Source organism: Theropithecus gelada, chromosome 2 (assembly GCF_003255815.1).
Source record: "Theropithecus gelada isolate Dixy chromosome 2, Tgel_1.0, whole genome shotgun sequence".
NCBI lineage: Eukaryota > Metazoa > Chordata > Mammalia > Primates > Cercopithecidae > Theropithecus > Theropithecus gelada.
The window spans coordinates 141077897-141097509 of record NC_037669.1 but is presented as its reverse complement, the minus strand read 5'-3'; the positions used below and the strand labels follow the sequence as shown (position 1 = coordinate 141097509).

At 38.7% G+C, this 19613-nt stretch overlaps 1 protein-coding gene across 1 annotated transcript in view; it reads left to right on the top strand.

Annotated features, from left to right (window-relative positions):
- Window positions 1-19613, top strand: part of MED12L (mediator complex subunit 12 like) — a 342999-nt gene that overhangs the window by 36839 nt on the left and 286547 nt on the right. Inside the window, exons 4-5 of the mRNA XM_025376276.1 lie at window positions 433-624; window positions 5471-5630. Of these exons, the coding sequence (XP_025232061.1) occupies window positions 433-624; window positions 5471-5630 (352 nt within the window). The remainder of the gene's footprint in view (window positions 1-432; window positions 625-5470; window positions 5631-19613) is intronic.

The following is a 19613-nucleotide window of genomic DNA, read 5'->3' as shown; positions in this document are numbered from 1 at the left end:
GCTATTAAGATGAAACAAGAAAAAGAATGATTACTGAGTGATTACTAGGCTTTCTTCTCTCAGGGAAAGCATTCTCTCCTGACGGGTGTGTAGTATTAGAAAGGAGAAAGAGCAGCTGAAGGATTAAAGCAGAACCCATTCTACTGAAATTTATTCAGGATGTAATTAATTTCATCTTAGCAGAGATTTCCAAAGGCCCCCCTCACCCCCCTCTGCCAAACTACTTGTGAATAGTGGTATAAAGGTGCTGTGTATCATAGTTAGTGTAAGGAAATCACATCTCTTGGCTTCAAAGACTTAAATTCCCAATTTAATTTCTGATGGGCTGTATGAAGATTTTCAGTTGAAACAATAAAGATAACATACTAATGTACAGTACTAAGCTACTTGCTTATTGTCTTAACTTTCCCTTTTTTTCTCTTCTTTCCACAGATTGGAGCTTATTTTAGCAGCATATTAGCTGAGAAACTGAAGCTTAACACTTTCCAGGACACGGGAAAGAAGAAACCACAAGTTAATGCTAAAGATAATTATTGGCTGGTTACTGCTAGATCCCAGAGTGCAATTCATAGTTGGTTTTCTGACTTAGCAGGAAATAAGCCGCTTTCTATTTTGGCAAAAAAGGTATCAAGTATTTCTTACATTGTTTTAGTTATGGTCTTACAATCAGCTGTTTGGGATGATGTTCAAGTATATTTTTGTTTTTCCCAATTCTTTTTGAGACTGCAAGCCCAATGGCAGGTTTGTGGTACCAGGTGGGTGCCACCCCATGCTGTTTTCCCCTTTTGTTTGATTGCATGTGGTGCCTAGGACATCTATAAATCCCTAAACATTCCACATATCAAGCTGTTTATGTGGATTTTAGGTAGACAAGATTTTAAAATCGAGAACAGACAAGAAGACTGCATTAAAAAAAAATTACATTTCCAGTTTTCTTAGGCCAAGATGTCCAAGATTTGTTAAAAAGATTCTTGCTTTGAGGTTATTTTCTTGTCTTTAAAAGTACCCATCCAAATGCTTCAAGCTGTCTCCTTCCTACCAAGCGAGATAAAGATTGTGATTCTATGTGTGCTTGTTCTTTGAAAAATTTTTAGAACAAAATGGGCAGGTTTATTCATAGCTTCTAGCTTTTTTTATAGGGGAGGGGATGTGGGAGGTTCTTTTAAAATCTTTGCCTTTGGTCATTTTCCTCAAGTGGGAAATAATACACAGATTCAACAGTCTCGTGGTCCAAACAATATAAGATACCTCTTGAAATTTATATAAGAAACTAGATACCTTGCTCATAGTCCTGATCTCTGATTTCTTGCACAACTTTGAAATAATCCCAGGGATCTTTTCTTATCTCTCCTAAGGCCCTTTAGTGTTAGTAGTGCCTGTCTTCTGTTCTTAGTGTTAAGTTTTCCTTATCAGCTTGGTACAGGCCCAGTTTATAGAGGAGCTCTTTTGTATATTTGCCTATTTTCCAAAGCAGCTCTTTGAAAATAGTATCTGTAGCTTCCATTGGCTTTATTTTGCCTGAATGTCATAATGTTGTATTGCCTTGTGTAGATTTCAGTGGTGAAAGGCAACTGAAATCTTGAAAGAGTGTACAGTCAGCATAACCACCTCTTACCATTCAGTTAGTACCACTGTCTCAATCCAGGCTGAACCATGTATGACTTCTTTTCCAGTGGTGAATATTTACTTTGTAGTCCCACTGTGGTCTGTGAATTGTATCTGAAGGCCATATAAGTCATAGGGCATCCTTCAATATTTGATGGCTTTTGACTAACCGTTCATACTTTCCATGTTGCCAGCCTGACATCTTTCCATTTAGTTTTTCTTTTTTTCATAAGTTTTTACAGTGCATTTTTGGGATTTGCTACTCTTGAGGAGTTGATGCCCTTGCTCTAGGGGAGTAGTGGTTTCTCCTCTTGTAGGAGGAAGATGAATCATGGTGCAGTGTATTAGCCATTATTCTTCTTTCTTTATTAGGAGCTGCCTCTGGCCAAGTCAGGTGTTCCTCAGGTAAGCCCTGATGTTAATTCTTTGTAAACTTGAAGATGTTTTCTTTGTAAAACGATTAAATATACTTTGAAATATTCATTTCTTGGGCATTTCAAGAATCCTTCCCCTTCCCTCCTCAGCATATCATCTTCTTGAGATGGTGAAATCTCTTTTAGAATGGGGTAAAGCAATGCATTCTCTGCATGTTCTTCATATTAGAGAGTTCAAATACTTCTTTAATTTTTGGTATTCATCTGTGCGATGGCTTAAGGTAGAAAGCCTGGGTTTACCTGCTAAGAGCCTGAGTCATCTTTGAAATCTTATCTTGAGTTCATAATGGTTTCCTGTATGGATCATATTTCAGGACCTGGTTTTCTGCTACTGTGAAGCTTCACAGCGTGCCAAGGCTTTATCCACAGAGGCTTGTAAAGGACCTTTTAACTCAATCACAATTATAGATCGATTTGGAAAAATAGACTTCTGGCATCTAGGGATATTCTTCCAGGTCTTGAACAGTTCATTAACTCTCACCTGTTCCCTTCAGGTGACTTTGATTACTGTGGTCTATGAAATTTTCTTTTGCGTTTACCCTTGCTTAGCAGAGGATGCAGTGATAATGTGCATCCAAGGAGAAAGGTGATAGGACACCCTTCTGTGGTTTGAAAACCAGCACATACTAGGTATCTTAATTTTCTTTCTGTACTTAGATGCAACTGTGGCTTGATTTAGAACCAGACGGCTGCCCTGTGATTGCCAAGTTTTAGCTGTCATTTAAAATCACATGTATTCTTTATTGAAAAACATGTAATGCAACAAGGTGAGGAAGTCAATACTTTAGTCAATATAAACGTATTTATCTTTCTGAGTTGGCCCAACTGTAGATTTGACAAAATTATTAATATGTGTCTGGTTGGTCTGCTTTCTTAATTGAGTAACTTCTTTCACATACGTTCTTCTGAATTCCAAAGTCTTGAGTTGCATCAACCAATTCTCATGGGGTTCTGCTAGTACGGACAGTGAGGTAGAGGTTTGCATTGTGCTGTTAACGTAAGATCTGTGCTGAGTTTTGTTTACTGTCTCATCTAAACATTTCACAAGTTCAGATGTTTTATTTTTTCCCCTCTGCTAATTGTAGTTCAAAGGAAATCCTTTAGGCATCTATGAAAGATAACTACTAGTAGTGACTCTTTTGGAGATGCTAACTTGCACTTGTTTATGTTTTAGGTCTTGATCTATATAACCTTTTGGCATGTCTGAATGAGAGACAGCCTCACCTTGACAATGAAAATTTAACTCACTGACACCACACTGTACATTCTGGTGAAAAGCAGCTACTCAGGTCTTGAACTGAATATTGAACTCTGTGCTTTTCTTGTCCCTGACTTAAATGATAGCCAGTATGCCAAGAGCCTTGTGCTCCATGAGAGATGTGCCTTGTAAGCCTCATTTTCAGGAAATATTCCTGTTAAATTGTGTCTTTTTTGTCTAAAAGAGATACAATTTAGTATCTGGTCTGCAGAGAGGAAGCCTTCTGGCTTTGGCCTATGTGACTTTTATCTCCCGTTTAGTTGTGTTGGGTGCAGTGTAATCGCCTCTGTCATGGGGTCTGTGTTCTGAAGTCAGCACCCAAGGCAGGAACTGTACATGACTAGTCTCTTCAGTTGCCCATGAAATATGTATGTGGATATACTGCAATTTTTTTTTTTTTTTTTTTTGAGACATGGTCTCGCTGTATTGCTCAGAGTGGAGTGCAGTGGCATGATCTTGGCTCACTGCAACCTCTACCTCCCAGGCTCAAGCAATTCTCCCACTTCAGCCTCCTGAGTAGCTGGGACTACAGTTGTGTGCCACTGCACCTGCCTGATTTTTATATTTTTAGTAAGGTTTTGCCATGCTGCCCGGGCTGGTCTCAAACTGATAGGCTCAAGTGATCCACCTGCCTCTGCTTCCCAAAGTGCTGGTATTACAGTCCTGAGCCACCGTCCTGGGCCTATACATTGCATCTTAATGTGCAACCCAGACAGCTTTTCCTTCAGCATTGGAAAACTTTATGGTTCTTTGGCAAGGCCAGGTGAAATAGTTTGCTTGTTTTTAAGGGCCACACACTGAAATAATTAGCTCTTAAAAAGAATTATTCTAGGATCACACTTTGTACCAAGTGTGTGAATAGTCAAATTTGTGACATATCAGTGCACAGATACCACTGTATGAGTGAGGATTTGGTTAAGAGAAAAATGCCATGCTGTGTGAATCAGTTAGCTGGTTTGAAGCCTTGATTTTCAGAAAATCAAGTAAGAGTTTGGGACAGAGAGACCAGGGCTCTTGGTATTTATAGTAGTGTTGTTCCAGATCCTCTTAAGAAAGGGTCACATCCATGACCTGAAAGCACTTTGGTTGGCATGGAGAAATCCTTGGAACTGACAACAAAATAATCATTATAATTTTGATTCATGTAATTGTTTTGCTTTATCCTTTTAACTACCCTGTGAGGTGGACAGGGTTGATGTTAATAACACAGTTCATAAATGAGGATCCCAGGAGTGAAGGGCTTAGCCAAACAGGCTTCATTCAGGAGTGGAGTACAGAGGGGGTCATGGCTGGCGTGGAGCATGTCCTCGCCCCTCAGTCTCATTGCTCTCATCCTGCTGCATCATGGCTAATGTAGTCTTTGTTCACTGTTTTTCTTCCTTTATATTCATAAACTTGAATAGATGATACAGATGAATGGGCTATTCTTAGGATATTTATGAGGGATACTAGAAGAATGAATTAACTCTTTCAAACCATTCAGTGGTACATTGGGATACTAATTTGCTAAATAGTACCTTTGTGGTCTGGAAGACATAATTAACTGCCTCAAGTGCCTAATTTCAACCAGTAAATTAATTACCTAGCTATTTCTGGCTCAGTGTTTATTCGGCAGATACACTGATCCGTCATTGTAGCCTCTCTTTTAAATTTTGGACTAATGTCACTTTCAGAAGCTTTCTGGAAATTGTTACTCTTATGAAATGTTAATCAGAAAGCTTTGTACACACACAAAAAAGGTTCTGGATAAAATACAGAGTAGGAACAATTTTCACTTGGTCTGTCCCTTCCAATTTTGAGATAAATTCTTTGGAGGACTGTCATGAAATTATTTTTCCTTGCTCTTTTGATAAGATGAGTAGCTCTCAGCATCTGAGAATCTGAAAATCATTTATTTTTTTAAAAATAGAAAGCACAACTAATGAAACTTTTCTATTGTGCTAAACCTAGTTTTGGTTATTTTTTCTTAATGAAAATTGGCTTAAAATGTTCCTAAAAACAAAAAAACAAAAAAACAACTGCATGCGCTATTTGAAAATCCATCAAGGATATACTTTCTTAGAGCCAGCAGGTAACTTATAGCCTCTTTCTTTTGCTTCGCCTTTATTTAGGTTTATCTAGTGATGAACACAGTATGTGATTATTATAAACATACTATGTTGTTTCTTTTTAGGTTCCTATCCTTAGTAAAAAAGAGGATGTTTTTGCATATTTAGCTAAATATTCTGTGCCAATGGTTCGAGCAGCGTGGTTGATCAAGATGACTTGTGCCTATTATTCTGCTATATCTGAAGCTAAAATTAAGAAACGTCAGGCTCCTGATCCGAATTTGGGTAAGTGAGAGAATACAATACATCTTACATTTCATTATTGATTTTGCAAGTAATTGTTGCCTGCACCCTCTGGACACAGCCCAGCATGGTGAGTGTTGAGAAGGTCTGTGGTGAGACTTGAGTCGCTCGGGTATGGATAGTTCACTCAGTCTCAGAATTCTGACTCCATTAGCAAGAGCTGTTGATCTTACTGCCAAAATATATCCTGAATCTGAACACTTTTCACCACCACAGCTATTAAAATGCTGGTTTAAGCCACCGACATCTCTTGACTGGATAGAGTCGCAGACTTTTAGGAGCTTTCTCTGCTGTTACTTTTGCGCCTTACGTTCTATTCTCTGTATAACTACTGTACTAATCTCCAAGCCTAAATGATCTATTGTGTTTCTACTTATAAATTTACAGCAATTTCTTATTACAGTTGGAATACAGATCCAGATTCTTTACTGTGGCCAGTGAAGTCATCTCTGATCTGCCCCCACCCCTTCCTATGATGTTCCAGCCACAGTGCCTTCCTTCTATCCTCCTAATATGCTGAGCTGAGCTCCTTCCCTTTTCAGGGCTTCTGTGTTTCTTGTTTGTTGTACTTGGTTGGTCTTCTCTGGGATATTTGCGTGATTCTGTCTCTTCACTGCATCTTTGGCTTAAATGTCATTTCTGCAGGAGGCTTTCTCTGGCCATCTATCTAAATTGCATTCCCTCTCTTTATCTCCTCTCCCTCTACTTCTGGTTATGTTCTCACATGTTATTATTTTATTCAATGTCCATCTCAATATCTGAAGTTATGTTTAAAATATTTGTATCTGTCACTCTGTGCCCAACTCACATGCACTAAAATGTAAGGCCCGTAAGGGCAGGAGTATCGGTCTTATTCTCAACAAGTCCCCAGTGTCCAGAATCATGCTGGCCATGGTCAGTATTTTGAGTCAGAGTCCCCACTGTGTTGGTTTCTAGACCGTGACTTCTTGAGGTATTTCTAAAACATACTTTGTAGAAGATATGATGCTAAACCAGAAATGTACATAAAGAATTATGTATAAATATGACCATTTAGAGATTGAGTTTATAAATAATTCTTTATGAAATGAAAACAGCTTATGGTTTTGTAAGGGAGAGTCCAAACACAAATCTCTGAGGAGGAGGGACAGAAAGTACAGACGTCTTCAGATGCCACGTGGTGCCCTGGATAAATGAGTTGGGGTATAAAGTGGTGGGGAGTGGTAGGGGCACCCTGATGGTGAGTGGAGCACACTCTAAAAGCATGAACACTTAAAATTAAAAACAGAAACATGGTCCGAATTCTGTGGCTGCCATCTTTGAGTTTGGCATCATCCTACACGTGTTAAAACAAATAAGCAAAAAGAAAGTGTATTTTAGAAAAGAAATGCCCAGAAATGCCCAGGAAAAAGTCCTGGAAGGTAGTAATCCACAAGTTAACATTGATGGCCTCTTAGTGTTGTTTTCACAGTGGTCTTCTATTATCTTTATATTTCTCTGAGTTTATTCCCCCCATCAGCATTTTATTTTATTTGAGGGAATACAAAAAAAGTGCCCCTTTTTATTACTAAAGTAATACATTTTCATTACCAAATTTTCAAGTGGTGCTGAAGTAGATTCAACATGATGTTCAAGTTTCTCTTCTCCCTTCTCCTCTGTTATCCTTTTTGAAGTTTCATTCATTCAGCCTTCACACACACACATATTTCTTCATATATCTACATTTGTGTGTGTGTGTGTGTGTGTATGTGTGTGTGTGTGATCTCCACTGGATTAACTTATTTATTTATTTATTTTTAGAGTTGGGGGTCTCAGTCACCCATGCTGGGGTGCAGTGACATGATCATAACTCACTGCTTCCTCAAACTTCTGGGCTCAAGTGATCCTCCTGCCTCAGCCTCTCAAGTTGCTGGGACTATAGGCGTATGTCACCATGCCTGACTAATTCTTTAATGTTTTGTAGAGACAGGGTCTCACTGTGTTGCCCAGGCTTTTTTTTTGAACTCCTGGGCTCAAGTGATCCTCTTAGCTGCACCACCCAGAGTGCTGGGATTACAGGGTGAGCCACTGCCCAGCCAGTCTCCATTGGATTTATTAATACTTCTCCCCAGGACCTGGATATCCAATTGCTTACTAGCTGCCTTCACTTTGATAACATCTGAAGTGTCTGAATTGGCATCTGAAAGATAATGTATATCAAATCAAGGTCTTGATTTCTTGCCATCCTTGAACTTGTTCCTTCCTCACATTTCTTCTTAGTAAATGTTATGTGTAGTTATTGGGTGGGTAAGGCAAGAGCCAAATTGTCATTCCTGGTATTTATCTTTCTCTCAAAACCCTGCATTCAGTCTGTCAACAATCCTGTCATCTTTACTTTCAAAGTAAAACCAGAATCTGAAAATTTGGTCCTCTGTGTCCACTGCTGTTACTCTCTGGCCAAACCACCACCCGCTTTGCCTGTCTATTGCAGGGGTTTTAGCCAATCTTCTTGTTTTTGTTTTCGTTCCTTTAATGTCAGCTTTCCACTTTGTAGCCAGAATGATCCTGTTAGGGCAGAAATTACCCCACCCTTATGCCCAGAATTCTTGCCTGGCCCCTTATCCCACTCAGATTGTGTAACTCAGCGACGCCAGCGACCTGCCTGCACATTCCAAACTCAGAGTCGTGCTGACCTGTGGGCGCGGCTCTTCCTTCACCTGTGAGGTGCACACGGGCCTGCTCCCTTGCTCGACTGTGATCTCTGCCCAGACGCACTTCCTAAGAGAAGCCTTCTCCGACCACTGCTGCCAAAATATCTCCCTGTTACTACTGTCTTCTGCTGCTGCTTTATTTTTCTTCATTGTTCTTAACACCACCTGATGTTATATTTTATATTAATTTTTGATCATCTGTCTCTATCCATTCCCAAGTACAACACAGGCTCCATGAAGAACTTTGCTAGATTTGTTCAGTGCTGAGTCTCTGAAGACAGTACTTGGCATACACAAGGTGGTCAGTAATTTTTAAAATAAATAAATGAATAATTAGGCCTGAAACATTTATATGTGTGTGTGTGTGTGTGTGTGTGTGATGTGATTACATATTTCTGCATCTGTATATGTATGTATTTAAAAAAATTTCTCCCAATTCATAATCCTTGAAACTTCCATTATCACCAGCTATAGCGGAGAGACTACTGCATTCCTTATGTTCTCTTCATATATTTTTTTTTGGTAACATGTTCTTGTCAGTGTTTTTCTTGATGTTCAGTTTAATCTGATTTTGACTGCCACAAAAATGCAAAAAGGAAATGCAGGAATGATTTTTACAACTGAAACTTAAAACAATTTTAGAGCAAATAAGAGCTCAAGCCAGGCATGGTGGTTCATGACTATAATCCCACCACTTTGGGAGACCAGGGCGTGAAGATCGCTTGAGCGCAGGAGTTTAAGACCAGTCTAGGCAACATAGTGAGTCTTTATCTCTCCAACCCTCCCCACCAAAAAAATTAGTAAGGTGTGGTGGTACACACCTGTATTCCCAAGCTACTCAGGAGGCTGAGGTGAGGGGATAGCTTTAGCCCAGGAAGTTGAGGCTGCAGTGAGCTGGAGTTGTGCCACTGCACTCCAATCTGGGCAACAGAGTGAGACCCTGTCCCTCAAAAAACAAACAAAGAAACAAAAAACAGTCTGATAGATCTTGATAATTTGGAAAGGTTATGTAATTTCTGGGAAATCCCAGATATGAGTATTTCACCAGGACCACATGGTTTCCCCTACTAAATGGAGGGAAGCATAGCTCCAGTTTCTACTTAAGAATGTTCTGGACTTGTTGGATTCATTAGTTTTACCATTAGTTTCCTTATCACTATGGCTGGTTGGACTTTTGTAGGGTTATTTTTCTCCCCACCAAAAAGTTAAAACTTTTATTATTTGCATAACCCATAATGGATGGATTACTAGGTTTAGTCATTAGCTGTATTTTCTCTTCCTCCATAAGCCAAATAACATATGATTCTGTTTTTTGACCCAGTTGATTTACAGTATGTTGCAGTTCATGGGTTTGTATGATTACTAATGCATATTTAAAATTGTGAATATTAAATCCATGAAGATCAAGTGCCTATAATAATATTTCTTATGTTAGAGTATCCAGCCTTTGAACCAAGACATGCCAAAGGCTAAAAAGAAAAATATTTTAAAAATGTATGAATTTTAGGAGTTTACCCCTAAGTTCCCAGGTCTAGCATCTCAGAGGGAGCTTTGGGCTTTACTTTTATCAGTGCTGCCACTAAGAGATGAGGTGATTTAATGCAAAGTCCTTAGCTTCTCCAGACATCAGTCTTTTCAACCTTGATTCAGTCCAGCGTCTGTGTTGCCTTTGTCATGTCTTTTTAGTTGTCTTTCATCTAGAACAGTTCATTAGCCATTTCTTTTGACCTTGGTATTTTTGAAGGAGGCAGACCAGTTGTTTTGTAGACTGTCCATTGATTTTTCCTTTCTCCAGTTTCTCATTAATAGATTTAAGTTACATACCTTTGCTTGGAATAGCCTTGAGGTGATGGTGTGAATGTGTCAGTATATCATATCCCAATACTGGTGGTGATAACTTTGATCATTTGGGTAAGGTGGTGTCTATCGGATTTTTCCTCTGCAAAGTTACTATTCTACCCTTTGTAATTAGTAATTCACCTATGTGAATATACAGTTCCTTTCTCTATATTCTTATATGTATTTTAATTGAAAATGCAAGATTCTATTTATACTATATGTAAAGAGCATGTTTTTCAAATATGTAATCTTGTTTTACTATCACTTTGTTACACCTGATACCTCTGACATTTTCCTTTGTCTTCAGAAGCTTTTTCAACTTTTAAAAGCAAATGATACAGTATATTTGAAAGCATTTGGCTGTGTAGACATAGCCATAATGTAATGTAGCAAGTTTCACACTCCTAGCAAGGGATACAGCCAAGCGAGTACACACATATATATGTGTTGAATTGGATTAAATCACATACACTTCAGAAGATTAACTTCTAGTAATAGGTTCTATGTTCTGGCGTTGATAGCGAAAAGAATCATTCAGCACATTTGGGGCAAGATTGACTATCAAGTGTCACCCTTTTCTGGCATTGGTTTTATGACTTCCGTTGTCTTGATGATTGTTCTTAGGATTTGTAAAGTGTTTTCAGTAGAAATGACTTTTATTCCTTTGTAATAGAAACATATGTTTTATTTTCAGTTCCTACTTTCAGCATTGGAACAGAGCTGTAAAGCACTGCTGTTTGATTTTATAGAAGGGAATTTTTTCCAAAGTTAAGTGGGCTCACAGCAACAAGGAGCAACACAGAGATCCTCACTGTCATTATGCAGAGTTACAGATCTCAAATGTAGATTAAATGGGTTGCTGCCCTGGGGAGCTTGCAGTCAGCAAAGACATACCCAGTACCGTGTATACACAAAAGTGAGAGGAGTGAGAAGCGCCTTGGGTTTCTGAGTGAGGTATCATTGTAACTTCAAAGTGGGTAATGAAATATTTAACTTGGATAAATCTGAACATCAGGACAGAGATTTTAAATAGAGGGGAATTAGGGAAGCCTGAAAGAAGAGTTTGTAATTCTTAGTCCTTGTGAGACGTGAAAAAAAAAAAAAAAAAAGGTTTAGGTGGACATGATGTTTAGAAAATGTCATGAAATAGTTGATGTTGCTACTTGAAGGAGAGTATGCCAGAAATAATGCATATTCGGTTTCAGATATTTTTAGAGTTGAATTAAGTTTCATTTTTAAGAGAACAAGAATGTTCAGCTGCCTTAAATATTTTGAGCTCACCAGAGAAAATTATTTAAAACAGGCTAACTAATACTTAAAAATGAAAAAGTAAAACTCACATTGAATTATGCAATTAAAATCTTTGAACAGATTAGGAAATATGACTTTATAGTAAATAACAGAACTTTGTACATTTATTTGTAGGAATTTTCCACATGAGGAGTCTTATTGTTGCTGAATCAACTGATAATAACTACATGCTGTTTTTGCCATCACTATTAAACAGCATTTCTTGAGCACTTATGGAATCCCTGATATTGTGATAAGCAGGGATACGGTGCTTACTGCATTTCTAGGTTGAATCAGCTCCTGATGTGTGCTGGGAAATGATCTAGGTTGTTTGGAGAAGCTTGTCAGCCTTGGGAGTGCCCCATCCCCTTGCTGTTGTGGGATTTTCTTTTTTGTTTTTTGTTTTTGGCTTGTTTAAAACTGATCAATCCCTCACCAGGTCTATTGGCTTTCTGCCAGGGTTCCTCTGGTGTGCAGTGATGCAGTGTTCCCCATTTCATTAGTAAATGTTTGCTAGGTTCTATGTATATTTCGTCCGTTTTATGACTTATTATTCAGATAGCCTGTGAAAGAGATATGTTGTTCTCGTTTCATGGATGAGGATGGTGATGTGCAAGTGGTGCACAGAACCCTTCAGCATAAGTGTCCAGACTTGACTCCAGAGCCTGTGCTGGACACTGCTGGTCAGTGAGGACAAGAATGGGACAGTGACATCACTGCCCTCTAGGTATTTGCAGTATGAGTGGGGAACATGCATCCGAACAATCAAATAATAGAGAAGGAAGAGTTCATAGTGACAGGAAGAAAATACAGAGGGAGTCTTAAGGAATAAGCCACTGAGGGAACTTGGGACATCCAAGGAGATTCACAGAGGAGGTGACTTAGGTATATACTGTTGCAAGAAGAGGCATTTCCTAGGAGGACAGAGCTGGAATGGGCTGTTGTTCAGAGAAGGGCATTTCTGACACAAGGATGGTGTCTGCAGAGAAATAGGTTATCAAATAGTTTGACTTGTTGCACCTCCAGGATTTAACTTCAGCGTGAGCATCATTTACCAGTGGGGAGGTGATGAAAGCCTGTGTGAAGGTTTGTTTGCCAGAGTGGGATATGTGAGTTCCCTCTGGTGCATGATGAAAAGCCATGGAAGGGTTTATTATTACTATTATTGTTACAACTCTTTCCCTCAGTTTCTTGTCTTAAAAAATTGGGATAATTGGCAGTACTTATTTATTTATTTATTTTTATTTATTTTTATTTAAGATGGAGTCTCCTCTGTCGCCCAGCCTGGAGTGCAATGGTGTGATCTTGGCTCACGCCAACCTCTGCCTCTTGGGTTCAAGCAATTCTCCTGCCTCAGCCTCCTGAGTAGCTGGGATTACAGGCACCTGCCATCATGCTCGCCTAATTTTTGTAGAGACGGGGTTTCACCATGTTGGCCAGGCTGGTCTTGAACTCGTGACCTCAGGTGATCCAGCCATCTTGGCCTCCCAAAGTGCTGGGATTACAGGCGTGAGCAACCACACCTGGCCTGATAGTACTTTTTAAGAATGAAATGAATCAATAGCTTTACAGTGTTTAGAACAGTGACTGGCACACAATAAATGTAGACCATTGATAATATGCTACAACTGCTACTTAGAGCTGCTCTTACCAGCCAGTATTTATTGATTATCCTGTGTTACTCTGTTGGGAACTTCGCAGACTTTATCTGTAACCTTGCAATGTGGGTTTTATTATTCCATTTTGTGTATGAGGGACCTGAGTCTCAGAGAAGTTAAGTAACTTGCTGGCCTAGATGGAGCTGGATCCCTGCCCAGGCCCCTGCCACTAGAGTGCCTGCTCCTCATTCCTTGCTGTGAGGTGATAGCTGCTGGTGTCCTGTGTGTGTTGTGGGTCTGGGCCACTGGAGGCAACAAGCATCTCTAGGTGGAAAGATGCCGGCAGGAAGCAGGCTACAGGACAGGTGGCTCTGAGCAGCATCTGAGGAGTCAGAACTCTTGTTCTCATGGGTGCTATGGGGAACAGGAGGAGCAAAGCAAAGTCCAGGGTGCCATGGAAACTAGCGAAAGAAATATGAAACTGCTTGCAAGATGAGCAGCCTTAATTCTGCCTAGGAATTTTTGGGTATTCAATATGGTGAAAAGTGACAAGACATATCATGCGCATGAGGTCTTTTTTGGGGGAACAGATAGATTCAAAGAAGCTTAAAATGCTTCGTGGTTAAACTGCCTGGGGCACTGCTCTGTTTACCCCTAGTCATTTCCTCTGTGCCACCTGAGGTTTTGTGGGGATTTGAGTCAGATGAGAGACTTTTCTTGGTTGACTATACTCTTGTAACCACTATCCTTATCACTCCCAAAATACAAAGAATAAACAGCCACCCTTCTTTCACAGTGGGTAATTAATTTGTGACATATTCACTGAGCCATTTGGACTGCAAAAATAAGTCCTGCTAAACTCATAATTGACAGTCTGGTTTCTTATCTAAGCCTACCAGCTTACTTGCAGTTTGGGTCTGTGAAGACATTGCATACTAACTTTTTTGATTCCAGGGACAAGTTTTTAGTTTTGTCAAGATTGCCTCCACATTTTCACAGTGTTCCTTCTATCTCATTTGTCATAAAGGAGATATCTGCCTTGTTTATGCTGAAAGTAATCCTGAAGATTGGACAGAAGTGCTTGTATGAGCTTAGTTTAAATTCACACTTTGCTTAGGCATGAAAAATAGGTTTTAACTGGTGAGGTAACTCTGGCTCTCTGGTAAAAACCATTCTGCAGTAGAAGGAATGGGGCTGTTGGGGGTGACACTTTGGTACCTGCAGCTATTCCATTCCTTAATAATCTTTTACCTAAAAGTTTTAACATCTGTTGATGAACTGAGCCTGGAATAGTTATTTCTTTGGGAATGGCAAGATGTAGGCATTCTTCTATAAATGAGGGCTTTCTCCCATGTGATAAATTACAGTTCTTTCTAAAAGAGGCAGAATAAATGCTAAATTCTTTTCCTTTGATTTCAATTTTTGGAGTAGAAATTGTAGTTGCACCTCCACAGTGGTGAAAAATATTTCTCTATTTTTTTATTTATTAAAAAAGTTTAGGCTGAGCGTGGTGGCTCATGCCTGTAATCCCAGCACTTCAGGAGGCCGAGGTGGGCAGATCATGAGGTCAGGAGATTGAGACCATCCTGGCTAACATGGTGAAACCCCATCTCTACTAAAAGTACAAAAAATTAGCTGGGTGTGGTGGCGGGCGCCTGTAGTCCCAGCTACTCAGGAGGCTGAGGCAGGAGAATGGCGTGAACCCTGGAGGTGGAGCTTGCAGTGAGCCGAGATCACGCCACTGCACTCCAGCCTGGGCAACAGAGCTAGATTCCATCTCAAAAAAAAAAAAAAAGGAAAAAGAAAGTTTATTTTTGGTCACTGTTATGGGCTCATGGACTTTTATTTATTCTATATTTTACAACCAAGCACACTCTGGTTAAATTTTGTGTTAAAATTGTCCCCAAATTGGCCAGAGACCCTTCCAACTCTTTTGTATCCTTTTGACATGACACCATTTGTCATGGGACATCTCTTTGCTTTCTGGAAGAGAAAGATGTCCCAGGTTCTTGTAATTTTCCTGCCTCAGATCTGCAAAGAGCCTTTCATCTAAGGAACTCTGCTTCTTTCTTTCTAGTGGGGAATAGTATTTAGAAAGCAAGATCTGGGTGCTAAAGGTGCTCATTGCTACTGGGATGTTGTGTCTATGTCCCATCAGTGGGTAGATGGATGGAGACACACACATCTGCGTGTGTGTGCATATATGTGGGGGTTTTCCTATTTCCAGGTTATCTTTAGCATTTTCTATTTAACATGAAAGAATTTTTATTTCTTCAATTTTATGTTTATTTCATTTCTATTAGATGAACAATCAAATGATTTCTAGTAAATGAACATGGTTATTTACCTGCATTATCTTGCTACAAACCTATTGGCTTGAGAATTACAATCTGATACATTAAAAGTATGTGAAATTTAATTTTTTTGAGCTTTAGACTGTGTTTCACTTAAAATCATTCTCTCTGTGGTAAGGTACACTGTTTCAGTTTGTTTCCCATTTTAGGGTTTGATTTTTTTTTCCCCTTATGAACTAATTTTATATTTTGAATATGTAGTACCTTGACGTACTCAAGAGTCAAAACCTATATAAAGATATGCAGAAGTTTTGCTTCTATCTCCATCTTTTCACACAATTCCCTTTACCCCATCTTCAGTTGTAACCATTTCTTACTAGTTTTCAGTCTTCCAGTTTTTATTTTTGCAAAAATATGCAATACTTATATCTTCTTATTTCTTTTTTCTCCTTACATAGTAGTTAGCATACTATATATACTGTTGGATACCTTGCCTTTTTTTTTTTTTTTAAACTTGACAATATCCTAGCAATTACTTGATATTCTCTGTTCCTTTTTGTGGCCTCTTAGTCCTTCATTGTGTGGATGTACCACAGTTTGGCCAGTCCCTTGTTTTTATTTCAAAAATGTTAGAAAACTTTTTAGATTTACAGAGAAATTGAGAAGATAGTACAGAGTTCCCATGCATTCTCCTCACCCTTGCAGTTTCTCCCATTATTTTTTGCATTAATATGATACATTTATTACAATTAGTGAACTAACATTGATTATTATAAAAGTCAACCCATACTTGATTTGGATTTCCTTAGTTTTAACCTAATGACCCTTTTCCATTTCAGGATCTTACTGAGGATATTACATTACATTTAGTTCTCATATCTCCCTAGGCTTCTCTTGACTGTGACATTTTCTCAGTTTCAGTCATTTTTGACAGTTTTGAGGAGTACTAGTGAGGTATATTGTAGGGTTATCTTCTGTTGGAATTTGCCTGATGTTTTTTCTTATGGTTAGACCAGGGTTACAGAAGTCAAGTGCCCTTTTCATCATGTTACATCAAGAGTACATGCTGTCACCATGACTTATGACTGTTGATGTTAACCTTGATCACGTGGCTGAGGTAGCACTTACCAGGTTTTACAGTGTAAAATTATTTCCCTCCCATCCCTTTCCACACTCTACTCTTTGGAAGGAAGTCAATATGAACAGTACACACTTAAGAAGTGGGGAGTTAGCCATCCCCCTCCTTGAGGACAGAGTATCTACTTAAAGTATTTGAAATTCTTCTGCATGGGAGATTTGTCTCTTATCTACCCACCTACCTACCTACCTACCTACCTACCTACCTACTGTCCATTCATTCATTAATGTGTGTATGTATTCAAGCATTTCTATCAGTATTGATTCACAGATGTTTACTTCATCTTTTGATTTATAATACTCTATTTTGTTCCACCTTTGTCCACTGAGAGCTCTTTGAGCTGTGTCCTGTGTCCATTTGACACACCCATCTTAGTTTGCTTTTGTTTTTGTTTTTCTAAGTACTTTCTTATTTTCTTGCACTAGAAGATGCATTCCATGTTCATTGTGTATATTTTCTGCTCCAATCCTATAATGAGCCATTTCTCCAAGGAGCCCTGGTTCTCTTTAAAGGAAAGTGGTATTAGAAACGAAGAGCTGAGCACAAAGAGTGCTTATTGCTACTTGGGGTATCATTGCTCCTAGGCCCTCTCAGTTGACAGATTAAGGAGAGGCACGTGTGTGGACTAACTCAAGTATGTATGTATATTTATAAATATTTCTATATGTGATTGTGTGAATCTCTTGAGCTAAACATGAATTCTTATTGATGCCTGGTAAATGCGTTTTTCCATTTTGTTAGATTCTGCCAAGTTTTCCTTCATAGTATAAACATGGACTAGACCTACTCAAGTTGTGAGAGGAGAATATTGGCCGGACAGGCATAGGAGAAATATGTAAGCAAGGTCTTCATGGGAGGTGAAAGAGAGCTGAATGTTCATCATCTTCCATAGTAGGAAGCCAGTGGGTAATGCTTACAATCAAGAAGCAGGACTGTAAGCATGTTATTTAGAGGTAGAGGTAAATAAAATAAACACAACAGATGAAAGGTGAAAATAATTGCTTTTGGAGAATAAGTGAGGAGTTTATGTACAGTAGGCTGCTGTGTTCACAATAAATCATATAGAACTATTTTTAAGACATGTACCAGAGGAGCTTTCATATGATCAAAAGTTAACTAAGCCTAATCGCAGTCCCAAATTATTACTGCCTATTTTTTGTTGCCATTGGTACTTTTCCTGGAAGATATCTTCCTGTAAGAACATTTTATGAAAAAGATTTGGAGGAAGTTTAAGGAATGCCATCTTACCCAGTAGCATTACAATTTTAGTTAGTCTTAGATAAATTACAAGAGGTTACTTTTCTCTAAGCTGACTGCTTGCTTCTTGGGACCTTAACTTAAATGAAGTAGATGTTCTTTGTAAAAATTGGAAGACTTTTAATATTTTTCCAGGTATGTAGCTTTTTAGTTAATTGAATATGCAAATTTTCCCTATTTACGGACCCTTTATTAACCAAAAATAACATAAAATTTACCATCGTAACCAATAATAAGTGCTTGGTACAGCAGTATTAACTAAATGCACGTTGTTGTACAACTGATTTGTAGAACTTTTTCCTCTTGCAAAACTGAAACTGCCCATTGAACAACTCCTCTTTCTCCCCCTCCAACAGTCTCTGGCTACCACCATCATACTTTGCTGATTTACAAAAACTTTAAAAGTTTCTAATCAAGTTTAATATGCTGCACTGTAACTCTGTATGCCCGACTGTTGCCCTGTGGAAACATTTCAGCTTTTCCAAAGTAAAAATGTTATACCCTCTTCCAAGTTAGAATGCTGGTGTGTGGTGGTGGTGATGGTTGTGTATTTATGTTTAATTAATTTTTTGATCAAATCAAAGAAAATGTCTGCTCATGACAGTTTTTGAATTTCATTTTTTTTGAGACGGAGTCTCGCTGTGTCACCCAGGCTGAAATGCAATGGCTTGGTCTTGGTTTATTGCAACCTCTGCCTCCCGGGTTCAAGTCATTCTCCTGCCTCAGCTTCCCGAGTAGCTGGGATTACAGGTGTGTGCCTCCACACCTGGCTAATTTTTTTTTGCATTTTCAGTAGAGACGGGGTTTCACTGTATTGGCCAGGCTGGTCTCAAAATCCTGACGTCGTGATCTGCCTGCCTCGACGTCCCAGAGTGCTGGGATTACAGGCATGAGCCACCGGGCCCAGCCAGGGTTTTTGAATTTCTTAGAGAAATGCATTGAAAGAAATTATTGTATTTCACTTTAATAAGGAGTGATTTAGTTTAAAAAAGGTTTATCAAGAGTCTATGCATTGGGGTAGATGCTGTGAAGATTTTTAACCAAATGGGGTTTGTGCTGTCTGTCTTTAAGGGGATACCGTCTTTTTGTGGTTACAAGATACACACCTAAAATGGAGCGTAATACATTAGTATCTAATTGCCTGTAATCATATAGGAAATAATGGGTCAACTGGAAAAGTTAGGAAAAGTTTTCTGTAGTAGTAAAATATGAGCTATGCCTTAAATAAATCTAGCCTTTAAGTAAGAATTGGGATTTTTACTCTTTTTTTTTTTTTTTTTTTTGCATCTTAAGTAGTTCTTGGTTCTTCAGTTATCTTCCATCTTCCTCTTTGGCAATTTATGAGCAAATGAGTTAAGTTTATAGTTCTGCTCTAGATAGTATATTTGCTGCAGTCTTTACTACTGTCATTTCTTCTGGTCTTGTCACTTTGGGTGAATGGTCTAGTCCCACATTTCCTGTTAAGAATCCATTGCTACTCAGCAGTTTTTTCTAGTCAGTCCTAATAAATGTTCACTCCTACTTGAATTAGTCAGTCATATTCTATGATAAAATGTTAATAAGAACCTTGATTTAATTGGTAAATCTTGGTTCCCTACCCTCTTTATGGCTCTTGGTACATATGTGCCTATCTAATATTTGGAAGATAGTATACTACAAAAATAAGATTGTTCAAAGTTTTGGCAGTTTACAGGCTGGTTTCATAGCTTCTCATTTGGGCCAGTTTTCTTGAAAATTCTCTAAGGTAGCTGAGTGCCTCTATTTCACAAATGAAGGGAGAAAGTTCATGGAAAGTGGAAGAATGGGGAATTCCATCCTAGACTTCTGTTTCTGGGTCCTGTTTGATTTACAAAATTCACATGCTGCTCACATCAAATGAA